This window comes from Plectropomus leopardus, chromosome 16 (genome assembly GCF_008729295.1).
Source record: "Plectropomus leopardus isolate mb chromosome 16, YSFRI_Pleo_2.0, whole genome shotgun sequence".
In the NCBI taxonomy this organism is placed as follows: domain Eukaryota; kingdom Metazoa; phylum Chordata; class Actinopteri; order Perciformes; family Serranidae; genus Plectropomus; species Plectropomus leopardus.
In genome coordinates, this window is record NC_056478.1 from 8,598,456 (window position 1) to 8,611,298 (window position 12,843).

Below are 12,843 nucleotides of genomic sequence, written 5' to 3' on the forward strand. Positions count from 1 at the left end.
AATGTCTTTCCAGAAATCATGATTCAGTTACTCAAGATAATCCACAGACCTTATTGCGTGCTGTTTCATGTAAGAAGTATTTTCTGTCTGTCATACTACAACCACTAATCTAAAGTTACAACTTTGCTGAGAAGGACGTCGTAAATGTTTACATCTCTGACCATAACGAGCACAAGCCTTCCGTCCATGGGTAGATGTACGCTTTAACAAGATCTATCTTCAAAAACCTGAAAAATAAATGTGATCTGAGAGTAATATTTTTAGTCAGATGCAGTTATTTATTATTAAAATGAGCACTGCTAAATTATTCTAAACTAAATGAAACAACTGTGCCTGATTGAAAAGCAAATGATTTATTATAGTGAAGGCAAAAACATATAATTCACAGAATCATTTCTTATAAAAACATTTCTTAAACAACTAAAACAATTCTCCTTTTGAGGTGAAATCAGCGATCCCGGAGAAAGATTGTTGATATTTGAACTCAACATCCAAACATGTGAACTCTGCCAGATTTACTGTCCCTCTTTTTCCCACCGCATTTCTCTTTATAAACACATAGCTACCCCTCTGTCCTGTGCATAAACACCCATTTCAAGCCTCTTTGTTTCCCATTTACAGAGCCAGGGCTGCGCAGCTAGCGGACTGTGAGGAGATGTTTGCTGAATTAGACAAAAAGTGTATTAGAAAAGAATCACCGACTGCACCTTTAACAAAGCATTTAAATGTAAACATTCAGAAAAAGTAGCAGTGCAGAGGCCTTTATCATCTTTCTTTGTGCTTTTTGGGACAGCTCCAAGGTTTAATATGCAGGATTTTCCCAAAAGAAAAAAAATGTATAGACTCATGACAAAGTAATCCCTCTCAATCATCACTTATGACCCACCAGCAGTTTGCTGTGACTCTGCCATCTGTTTCTACTTCTACTTTTTTTTTTGTAAAGAAGTTGTTGGGCACAGCAGGGTGAGGTTCGGGTAGAGAGCAGGTGACAGACTGTAAGCAGCTTGCATCCAAGAGCGGACACAAATATAAACAGAGTGAGCCAAAATGCAAAGCAGACAATGCTGCCGTTGGCTTTCACTTCCAGTTTCGCTGCGGTACTCAGTAGCCGAATTCCTGCATAGTATTCCTTATAAACACATACTATCCTGTTTCTTTAAAATATATTTTTTATTAAAAGCAGAGACTTCTGAGTCATAGCGCTGATCTACAATCAGTTTTTCATCCTTGGCGAGTTCTGTTAGAGCAGAATTTGAGAAAATGATTACATGAAGAATTTCAAAATCGTGACATATCCAGATGCAAAATGGTTGTCCCTGAGCTTAAAGTGATTTTATTCGTCAGAACAGACAGTGCCATCTTTTTACAATGACTCAATTTAGAGCTCATCATCTGCACTTTGTGGCTAAATCGAGAAATAAGTCCTTTGAGCACCAAACGCTGTGGTGTGAGGTGTTGTCAGTTCATCAGGAGCCACTGCACTGAGGCAGAAACTGTGATGTGATTATTCGATGATGAAGTCAGTCAGTGATCAGAGGAAAACACGAGGGATGGCGTTTTCATCATCGTCATAGGCGAATCCCTGTAATCTGCCGCCTTTAAAGAACTGGCGGAGGTTCAGTTTGGCGGGTGCAGACACGTACCACATGACCACACCTGTGGGGTTCACTGATACCACAAAGTCAGTGGAGTCTTTCTGCATCATGGTCTGATCAGTGAAGACATCATAGATCTGAGGGAGGGGAGAAAGAGAAAAAGTGAGTGTTTCTCCTGCAATATTTATGTGCATTTGGTTTGCAAACTGTGCTGCAATCAAAAGTGATATGGGCTCAGTTGAAAGATTTATTGGCAGGATAGTCTGAATCCTTGTTTCCTACAAGCAGTCTGGTTCAATTTAACTGAGTTTGTTATTTTGCGTATCCATAGTCAAATCATGTGGATTGTACCAAAAGAACTTTTCCTCTTCGTGTGCTTTTTTTTTGTCATCCGTCTTGAGGTACCTTGAGATACTGATCCGATACTAAAAGGTGCAGCTAAACACACACACACACACACACACACACACACACACACACACACACACACACACACACACACACACAACTCTGCAATCCACTGATTAATCAAGAGATAACCGTCACTCTTGCTTGACAAGAACTCAATGCATAAAGGTGCAGACGTTCCTCTGCATCATCAGGAAAGAGAAAATACAGCGAGAGCTGCATAGTGCAGTGGATGGCTATTACCATCCAGTAAAAACTTTGCCTACATTTAAGAGGACTGTCTTTGGTGGATATGCAAAACCAATCTAGGTTTTAGGAGTAACGTACAGTTTCTAAGGGTACTCTCAGCTAGGGAGAGTAGTCAAATTGAAAAATACCATGTAGTTGGTCTCATCTGCATTTAAAAACAAGTCTATGAAAACAAAGTGATGATTGGGAAGTCAGAGCTTGGATGGGATGGTACCCATGGCATATAAAATTGCATCATCTGCATAAAATTGATGTTGAACTTGTGATAAGGAAAAAAATGTTTTTTTTATATGTAAATTGCAAGGGACCTACAATAGGCCCCTGTGGAACTCCATTAATGATGGTGAGAGGGCTTTACTCCTGTGTGCTTTAAGCGTAATGTAATCTTTGGAGGTGGAAATGGCTGAATGAGTGCGTACAACAGACAACCGATACAGATTTCGATTGAGGAGACATGGTTGGATCAGAGATGATGCATTGCCTGCCTGACTTTAAAAGACCGTCTGGAAAGACATACCTTGTAGCTGCCGGTGGTGTAGTTAAGTTTTTTGAGGTTAGTCTGGTAGCGGTATGGCATGTCAGTGCGACGACTGAAGAATACCAGTGCACTGGCATTTTTTGACAAGGGGCGCCAGTAGACTTCAATGCCACTCTTTTCCTGGCAGAAAGAAATGGACAAGAAAATGTTAATAGTGACACAGAGAATGAGAAAACATGTATATGTGAGAACAGAAGCACAGAGTCAGCTAATATTTGTTTATTTTTTCATCTTGATTACGTGCAAGACCCATGCACATGTCAAAGTGTGTCACCTTTAAAATGCGCCTTCCCTGGATTCCCAAGGGGTCCTGGTTGATGGTAATGGCCATTTTGTTCTGCAGGATGCTGCGGGCTCCGCTGCTGATGGTGCGCAGGTCATTGGACATGAAAAGAGGAGCAGCCATGATCGCCCACAGAGCCATCTGAGACCGAGACTGGTCCATGCTGAGGCCAAAGTCGCCAATGATGAGCTGAAAAGGTCAAAGTCATACAAAGAGGATGACTCAAGATCTCATAACTGCAGCACTTTTTTAACTAATGAAGAGGCTGTTTCTTTAACAGGTTATATGGTAACTTGTAAACAGTGAATATGAGAGTATAATGTCAGTAATTATCTCAGTTAAACAGACCATATCAGGGTCATTCCACCGTCCAGGTCCGGCTGCAGGTATCAGGACATCCTGATTACTGAAGAACCAGTCAGCAATATTCAGGACACTGTCCCAAGAGTCCTGGATGTCGCCATAGTTACGCCACAGGTTGCAGATTTCCCCCAGCTGAGTGTAGTTTACCTGAAACATAAATCAGTTTCACAAAAAAAGTATATACATTTTAATTATTTGAACATAATTCTCACAAGAGTCTACATCCACGAAGAGAAACATGTTTTGAAAGACATGAATAATGTTAAACTGTGAGTCCTAAAGCTTCAGGTGGATGACATAAACTTAAAGACATCCTTATTGTACCTTCGGTGGCAGGCCACCCTGATAGGCAGGCCAACTGCAGGAGTAGCCAATAGGACGGCCAGTAGCATTTAAAGCCTTTGACATCAGAGGATAACCTGTCCAAAAGAGGAACCAAGTGTCAAATTAAGTCAGCAGCTTTTCAATAACCACAATGTGAAAGTCATGTCTTCCTGTCTTACCCTGCGCCTGCTCTGTGGCGTTAGAATAACAGCCGTCAAATTTAAACATATCCACCTCCCAGTCGGCGAAGGTCTGAGCGTCTATCTCGATCTTGTCCAGTGGTGTGCCGGGGTAACCTCCGCATGTGTGTGTGCCCATGTCCCCATAGATCCCCAGCTTGAGCCCCCTGTCGTGCAAGTAGCGTGCCAGTTTAGGGATACCTCCAGGGAACCTGAAGCAGAGCAGTTTTTAATGTTACACCAAAGTGGACACTGCAGAGACAGACAACCCATTAAATCAAGGATCAGTCCTCTGTGCTCCCCTTTTGCTTAACTGGAGAGAAAAATTAAACTTACTCTGATATTTTGTCCTTCATGTGTATTTGTGCATTAGATCTGTCAGTGCTGCTAGCCTAAATCAGTAGAATAAAACGTACCCAACGCTTCTCTAGTGACAAGACAAGACAAATTTCAGATTTTTTTTTTTAAATAAAGTGAAATCAAATGAAAACATTGACGCAGGCTCGCTGTTGGAGGGTTTTATAGCCTTTTCTAAAACCCAGCTGCTTGGTTTGGGATGGTACTTAATGTGGTGGACACTGCATGAACCTGAAAAATGAAGTGGGAGTGGGTTAGGAGAGGGTGTAGGTATAGTAGGTGGTTTAGGAAAGGCCCAAAATCTCACAAAATAACATTGTGAATGTGTTTCATCTCTGCAGCACTCCGTATGTTTGCAGTGAAAGTCTGAAAAATCTACGGCTGTTTATTTAAGATAATAACCACAGTGTGATTTCGTCAGTGTGCTTGGATTTGTTCTTCACTCCTTTCACTTCCAAATTCCAGCTGCGTCTTTATCACTTTATGCTGATGCTGCATATCACACAATATAAACCACACACAGAGAAACTACTGACTACGTATGTTTTTTCTGTCATATGACTGCATGACTGTCACACCGTGATCACCTTGTTAACTGTTTTATTGACTTAAAGGCTTAAAAGTTACAGATTAATGTTTGCACACTGTGTGTGTGTGTGTGTGTGTGTGTGTGTGTGTGTGTGTGCTGTATATACCATCAGTACCTTTTAGGGTCCGCCTGCAGCCGTCCCTTCTCGTCCCTCTGCATGGAGGACCAGCAGTCGTCTATGTTCACATACACATATCCAAGTTCCCTCCAGCCGTCCTCCGAGAGTCTGTCCGCCATGTCGATGAACAGATTCTCACTGGAGGAAACACAGAAACGTCCCAGTGTTTCCATTTCATCATCAACATCATCAAGATAACTGCTCTAGTAGGCATGGGACATGATGAACATTTCCAGTCATGAAACTCTTGTGATCCACATTTTCCCACAAAATCATTAACAATTTTAAAAAGCCAGTTTTTTTAATTATTTGAAATAGCATCATAGCTTTCGATGTAAAATATACCAATGCAATGATTAGGATGTGTCTCAGAGGTTGGAGCATATGCAGCCTGTCTTTGCAGAGTCTCTTTTATTGTTGGTTGCTGTGCGGTCTCTTTGGGTGCTGCTGCACATATTTAGGATTTTCCCGATTATGGAAATTCACTACAATCAACTTATTGTTTTTTGTTTTTTTTTAATCGCTATCCACAAAAAAAATAAAAATAGAATAAATCTGATATTGTCCGATTGATACGAAACAGTAAAAAAAAGAGGTTCTTAAGTTCTATTGTGTTAGAAAAAAAACAATCTGTTTCAGGTCATTTCCTTAAATTTCATTTCTTAAGTTGCTCATTGCCTTCTTCACATATATTTTGGAAAAAAAATCACGCCAATTTGCTCAGGTGCAATGGTTAAACAATACAAATTCTAAGATAAAAAATTAAAAACGCACATTTTTAACACATGTTTTGGTTTCTAGAGCTTCATATCTATACTTACACTTTAACAGGATTTTGGCAGTTAATTAACACACCTAACATTGTCACGAACCATCTCTCTTGTTGGCTTGATTTCAAAATCAGTAAGCAAACCTAAATCAACGTTAGATATTGAGTATGACTTGTGACATCACATAAAAGCCCAGTTCAGAGAGGTTTGTTCGAAAAGTGCAATTTTATCATTTGAAATGTTGGTGACACAGAACTTACTGTGTATATTATATTAGTAATTTTTATTTCAATAATTAATATCTCTCACAGCAAAGTTTACACCAAGACAATTCTTCTTTTTTAAAAAAAAAGCAACAATACCTGCTGAAAAAAAAATTTAAGTGAGATCACAGATTTATTTCTTGCCTGATGCAGTTCTTGGGGTCGTGTTCACAGTCGATGTCACAGCGGAATCGTTCCCATGCCAACCAGCCCATCGGAGGGGTCCTCATCACCCCATTGTCCAAGGCGAAGGTGGCCACAGAGAGCGCCGATGCAAACAGAAGCACAGTCAAATGCATTCCTGCAGAGGAGAAAACACTCAGCTGAATTGGTGTTGAATGCCGGATGACACCTGTGACAGCCACCCTGTGAACACTGTCAGTGTGTGTGAGAGATGACGGATATCTCTCACACACACTCACCTCCTGAGTCACCTGACTGGGTGTGACTGCGGCAGCAACAACCTGCCAGGTGACTTCTCTCATCAGACGCTATTATAAAAGCTATCAGCTGACTACATGCAGCAGTTTTTATTACACATATTCAGTTATTGCAACATGGCAAAAAGAATACATGAGGAAATAAACATGCATAACATAAATGATCATCTTATACTGCAAATATATAGGTGGATACCTGGCACTGAACTGTAGTTTCTTCATGCAATATCTAATATTTGCCAAAACGGAGGAATTTCATAGGACAGAATACACATACACTTTTAATTGCATACATTTGTAATAATAATGAACTTTATTTGTAGCCTATAGCACCTTTCATACAAAAAAATGCAGCCCAAAGTGGTTTACAACAAATAAATTACATGCACCAAGTGCTTCACATGCAAACACATAATAAAACCACTGTACCATAAGATCAGAATACAATACATAGAATTTACACAACAAACAACGCGAAAATATAAACTTACTTACTGAAATTCAGTAATCTGCTGTGGTTTGGGGGAAGGAAGACGGAAGAGGACGCCCTCAAGTCTCCTCAACTCTGAATCTCCGATCGTCTTCCTCCTTTTCTTCCTCTATTTCTAATTCTTCTTCTTCTTCTTCTTCTTCTTCTTCTGGCTTCACTCCGACCTTTGAACAAACCCGGTGGTAAATAACAACCGCTCTGCTCCGACCGAGTGTAAAGAAACAAACTGAGCCGCTCCAATGGAAAGAGAAACGACAGTCACATGACAGCAGCTCAGTCAGCTGACCACAGACCAGGAAGTTAAAGGGAAAGACCCGGGCCGCGTACAATTACTTATTTTACTCGCCTTGGTTCCTTCACTTCAATCACTCCTTTCCCTATTTTGCGAATAACTTTCCTTCACAAACAGCTACATTTACCTTTGATATGGTTTTCTAAAAAGAAATGCGGGTTTTTCTTTCTGATAAGGCAGCATTTACTAGGTGTCTAGAAACTGTATGGATTTATTTATGACTAATTATTTATGACTATTTTCTAAACCTTTATAGATCAGTTATAATAAGCCATCAATGAAAAAACTTTAGAGTTGCCCGGTCGTGTAAAATCCCCCTCCAGAATAACACAAAGCCATTACTTACAGCTTACGAATCCTTTAAAATGGTGCTTTAGTAGAACGTTGTAGGCTACCACAATGATTAACTTTTATCTGCATTAAAAATAAGGTATTTTATAAGGTACATTTTTGTTGCTGATAATAAAAAAGAAGGCACATGAACGCACAAATAGGCCCCAGGTGGTGCTCAGGCATCTGCCTTTTTAGGCTTCTGACTCTGAGTGCATGCTTTTTGCAAAACATTTTTGTATGAATTTTTTTAAGTTTCCATTTTTATTTGTTTGTTTATTTTGTTGACCACTGGGTGTATTGATACTGAAACAAATAAATATATAAGTAGGTAATAAGTAGTGCTACTTTCTACAACTTTTTTTTTTTTTTTTTTTTGAAATGATTATAAGTGGGGTGCCCTTTTTCAGCTTTAGCACCTGCTCCCCCAAATATTTGAGCACAGTCCTCATGAGAGGCATATTTATGTGGGAAAATGCACAGTGCAAATGAGTTTTGTACATTAACGATGAAATATATGGCAATATTGCATCCCCCAATGTAAAACAAAACAAAACAAAACAAAGAGAAAAAAAAAAGGAAGCTTATTGCTTTCATTGTTTTTTGTGTTTTGAATTTTTATATATATAAAAAAGAAACCCACAACAAAAGGATTCATTTCTTAAACCTCAGCAAAACCTGCAAAGCTGATGAGTTGTTAAAATTATTCAATTTACACTTTTATATGTTGGTGGGCAGTCTCTCTGCATTTACTGTATTTATTATAAAGTATGTTTTATAGAGAATACTAACTGACAGCAAGCAGAATAGATTAATCAGAGGATGTCACACTGCACTGATACACACTCATGTTTTTTCAGGTACTTTCTGCCCTCTGTTGGTGAAAAGTGACACCAAACAGGAAAAGGAGGAGCCAGTGAGCTCATGCACAATGAGCCAGAGGGAGCCATGGCACAAACCAGCAATGGTAAGAAGACTTTAGCAATACTCAGCAAAAGAAAAACATATAATATTATTATGAACTAAGTGTTAAAATTGAGATTTAAACATCATATCCATGCAGCTGCTCTCATTTCTATGAGCAGAGTTGATCTCTGAGCAGAATCTCAAAGCTGCAGACAGATCACAGAGTTACAGTTGTGATACCTGTATACCTGTGTATACCAGAGTACAGAGAGAGCACACACACTATTTTTGCAGAGAATCAACTGATCTGACTCAGGTGTGCAGGTAGTGAGATGGTCTGTTGAAATGTTTGTTGTTTTTTTGTAGTTCAGACAGACTTCCTGGTTTTGAGTTTCAGCATGGACCCTTTCAGGTGGTTTCACTTTTCTGTTAAAGTGACAGAAACAGCAGCAGAGCAGTCTGTACACACAAGTATTCAGATTCTTTACTTAACCCTATTTTTATATAATTTTCTCACCACCTTTTGCTCATTTCTTGCAGTTGGTGGTACTTTTCTTGCCATGTTGGTCATTGCCTTTTTCCCCATATTTTTTCAAAGTAATCAAACTGAAATTTGCTCAGTCGTCAAAGGGTCAAATACTTGTGAAAGGTGCCTGAATACAGCACAAGAAAACTGATGACAATCCAGGTTTCAAGGGATTACCTTGAAACCTGGATTGAACACAATGACAAGTAAAGATCCTGCATTCAAAACTGAGCCAATAAATGTAGATGTATTTTGGAAATATACTTAAAATAAAAGCACTCCTAATGCAGGATCACTCTTTCAGCTTTATACCACATTGGTAGTTACATTACTATTATTATTGATGCTTTAACATAATAAATATTTTTTTTCTAGAATTTTATTTTAAAGAACTGTAATTTACAAAGTGCTTTACAAAGCACAGGCACAAATATTTTAATTCAAGGGAAAAATTGACAAAAAAGGTCAAACAGTAAGAGCAAGACACGAAAACATGGGAAATGGCATCCAGGCTGAAAAGTACCAAAGCTGCCTTTTAAGAGTAAACTGAACATTATGTGTAAAATTATGCCTCGTTAGATGCAGTGTCCCTCGTAATGTCCTCCAGATTGCCGTACACCTTTTGTTCTCTTTTGTCCTCTCCTTTGTCCCGCCCTGTTTTGACTAAAGCATATTGTATAAATTGTCAATGCAACCTATTACTACACATTTTTCCCTTCGTTTTGGAATTTAGGGCCAATAGACCTCGTTTACATAAGTATGGTAGGTCAGATTGACCCCAAGGACAACATGAGCGTTAACTAATAGTTACTCTAAACCTGTGGTGACTGGTAGAATTTTTTTTTGTAGGCTATAATCGTGTCTTTACCCCTCTTAGGTGTTTTTGGTGTGGTGAAGACGATCCTGCAAAGCGCAGCAGCTGGTTTTGCTTTTGGCGAAGCTGCATTATTTGCAGTTGACCCCACACTGACTGAAGACGGCGTCCTGCTGACTGCTGCAACTCTGGCTGCTGGACGAGCCGGCTCCACGGGTGTCGGCGTAGTAACAGCATGCCTCGTGTTCACCTCGGTGCTCTTCTCTCTGGGAAGTGGTTTCCTCCTCGCTGCCCTGATGATGAAGCTGTGCATCAAAGTTGGAGCGAGGCTGCAGTGGTTAGTGGAGGCTGCGACGGGAGCCTCTGTGGTGGCAGGTGCTGTCACTACTGGAGTGTTAGCGGGAATCCTTCCACCGTGGATCTACATTGCAGCCCAAGGCATTCTAGTCCTTGTAGTCTACTCATACTCCAACATTAACGACATGACCACCGCCCTTTTAATCATCTTCACCACGCTCTACCTCAGTGTCATGTACGGGAGAATGGGCGTTATGGTTGGACTTTTCGTCATGGGAGTGACCATCTCTGTGCTTTGCGCCCTTCGAAAGGCTCTGACAGAGAGGTTGACACAAAGACCAAAAACTGAGTGCAAACTTTTAGAGCGGATATTCTTTTACTCTGTTTTGGTGGGGATACTGGGATTTGTAGTAGGTTTAGGAGCAGGTGAAGCAGGAGAAGGTTCAGAAGCGGAGGTGATATTGATGCTGCAGTCGGTCCTCTGGGTGGCGTTTCTGTCTGCAGGGCTGCTAGGAGCCGGTCTGGGAACAGTGGCCACAGTTGGATTGGGGCCAGAAGTGGCTGCAAAGGTCTCTGTGGGAGCTGCTATATTATCATCACTTGCCCTGAGAGCCATTCTGCAGTCGAGCTCCGCTCTAGGGCCCCGAAGCAGCATGGGGGGGACATTAGGAGCAGCCACAGCTGCAGGGGTGTCCCTCGGAGCTGCAAGTGTTGCAACAAAACAGGCATTCGGGTCTAGAAATTCAGCCTTAGCACTTATAAGTTCAGTTGTTTGTGGTGCAATTTTGGCAGTTCGGGGTGTCGCACTGAAAGCAACTCTGCCCACAACATCAGAACTTATTACAATCACCCTTGTTGCAGCGGGGGCATTTGTTCTGGGTGCACCAAAGAGCCCGTTCCACACTCAGGTGAATCTTCGGAGGGGCCTTCTCACGGGGCCAGAGCTAATTAAAGGAATCGGCATGGAGACCGTCACCGCAGCAGCAGCACCTATCGGAGCCGGCGCACTGGGGGCAGCGGCGCTGGGCACCGCAGCTCTGGGGAGACTGGGGACTGTGGGAGTTCTGGTGGCTGTATTGTTGGCTTTGGGAAGTGCTCTTAGTGGTATGATAGGAAAATCAGCACAGACAACAAACGCACACAGAGACTAATGAAGCCTGGCTGCGAGAGTCTGAACACAAGGCCGAACACTAAAGAACAGTGAATGTGTGTGCATATACATGTATGTGTATGTGGGTGTGACCTAAGCTATCAGGGACACACCAGACTCCAGTCCAGTTAACTGGAATGACTTGTCCAATTGGGGACAAGAAGTATGTCTCCAACTTGGAAAAAGCTGATTTTTGGGTCAGTGGTTAGGGTTGGGGTTAGGTTAAGAGTCTGGGGTGTTGGGCAATTATCGATTAGGGTTCAAATAAGTGCATGTAAGTGTATGTAATTTCCTAAAAAGTAACTTAAGTAAACGACTGCATCATTGTAAGCTTTGTTTGGGCTTGAAAAATCAGGCCAAAATGTACATAGTTTCAGTCCAAGCTAGACCTGATTCTGAACCATGGCAGCAGTTTTGGGCAAGAGTCCAATTAAAAACCCAAATTTCAATGAAAAAAAATTGCTAATTAACTAAGTATTGTAGCTATATTTGTGAAATTGGGTTACAGAATCCTGATCATTTTTAAGCACTTTCCCCTGATCATTTCCTTTTTTTGAAAAAATATTATTATTCATTTAATCACTTATTTCTTTTGCTAATTTTCACCCAACTTTCTTGTAAATTTTTCTAATTTCTTGCTTATTTTAGGGTAGTTTCTTCTTTGTTTCTCATTGCCTTCTTTCCATCAGTTTGCTCACATTTCGAAGGGTTAAGCTCTGCATTGAAAAGAAAAACCCTGGGAATTTCGCACAAAAAACTCTCCCCATTTCAAGCCCTAGGGAATTTTGAGAAATTATAGCCCAGCCAGGGCCAGACTTCAGTCTTCACTGATATAAAAATAAAAATACCAGTTAAATGTGATGACATGATATATATATGTATCTTAGTGAATCAATACATAGATGCGGAGATTAAAAACACATTTGCTAATTGATCAAACCTGACAGTTGAGTCATAAACTTGTGTTATGTTGTAACTGTGCATCTGTGTATTTATTCACTAAGATAGTGATATCTCAGTACTAATTATAAGGAGGATTAGAGAAACTGTCTTCTGTTCGACACTTTGCAGAGTAACTGCAATGATTCCTTTTCTTCACCTCTTCACACCAGCAACTTTGTCACATTTCCCAAGACATGATTGCAAGCTGGCAATTACTTTGGTTTCATCTTAGCAACAGTAACAGAGGAATTGCTGTTTAGAGAAAGGAGGAGGGAGTGGGAGGAGAGAGGAGAGAGGAGCAGAGAATAACATCAGATGACTGGAGAGCATCTTAGAGTAGAGTCTGTCGTGCAGATCTTATTACGATTAGGAGAAATATGGATTTATGCATCAAAATAAGAAGCTCTTTGAAAAGATGAAATGTTGCATAAAAATGGATATCCACCTGTGGCTCAGGGTGTTGTTGGTTTACCATGGCAGCACTCAAGACTGCAGCAGCAAGGAAGAAGTTTTTCCACGGAAACAGCCTGGGAACAGCAGCGGCTCCAACACTGTGAGAAGCTCTGAGAATCTGATACACTTTTAGGGGGTTAATGATGCCATAAAATGAAGAAACATGG

At 40.6% G+C, this 12,843-nt stretch overlaps 2 protein-coding genes across 3 annotated transcripts; one reads left to right on the plus strand and one right to left on the minus strand.

Annotated features, from left to right (window-relative positions):
* Nucleotides 1-334: 334 nt before the first annotated feature.
* Nucleotides 335-7,217, minus strand: LOC121955894 (alpha-N-acetylgalactosaminidase-like). 2 transcript variants are annotated; one of them, XM_042503979.1, is made up of 9 exons: nt 6,968-7,217; nt 6,181-6,337; nt 5,001-5,141; nt 3,940-4,151; nt 3,761-3,855; nt 3,422-3,583; nt 3,065-3,262; nt 2,770-2,910; nt 335-1,732 (listed from the first exon to the last, which is right to left on the minus strand). In XM_042503979.1, exons 2-9 carry the CDS (start codon nt 6,333-6,335, stop codon nt 1,532-1,534), a joined length of 1,305 nt encoding a protein of 434 aa, XP_042359913.1. In that variant the 5' UTR covers nt 6,336-6,337; nt 6,968-7,217; the 3' UTR covers nt 335-1,531. The 2 variants fall into 2 exon arrangements, with proteins under 2 accessions (XP_042359913.1, XP_042359912.1); XM_042503978.1 differs by having other exon boundaries at nt 6,972-7,216.
* A 1,296-nt stretch (nt 7,218-8,513) lies between these two features.
* Nucleotides 8,514-11,374, plus strand: LOC121955927. The gene is made up of 2 exons (XM_042504018.1): nt 8,514-8,555; nt 9,898-11,374. Exons 1-2 carry the CDS (start codon nt 8,537-8,539, stop codon nt 11,280-11,282), a joined length of 1,404 nt encoding a protein of 467 aa, XP_042359952.1. The 5' UTR covers nt 8,514-8,536; the 3' UTR covers nt 11,283-11,374.
* Nucleotides 11,375-12,843: the final 1,469 nt, after the last annotated feature.

Excerpts from the sequence above, each read along its gene's own strand:
- LOC121955894 (XM_042503979.1), bottom strand. The coding sequence starts at position 6,335 with ATGCATTTGACTGTGCTTCTGTTTGCATCGGCGCTCTCTGTGGCCACC. Across the intron at positions 3,584-3,760 it reads AGGGTGGCCTGCCACCGAAG|GTAAACTACACTCAGCTGGG; the intron begins GTACAATAAGGA and ends TTTATGTTTCAG. Across the intron at positions 2,911-3,064 it reads AGGGAAGGCGCATTTTAAAG|GAAAAGAGTGGCATTGAAGT; the intron begins GTGACACACTTT and ends TCTTTCTGCCAG.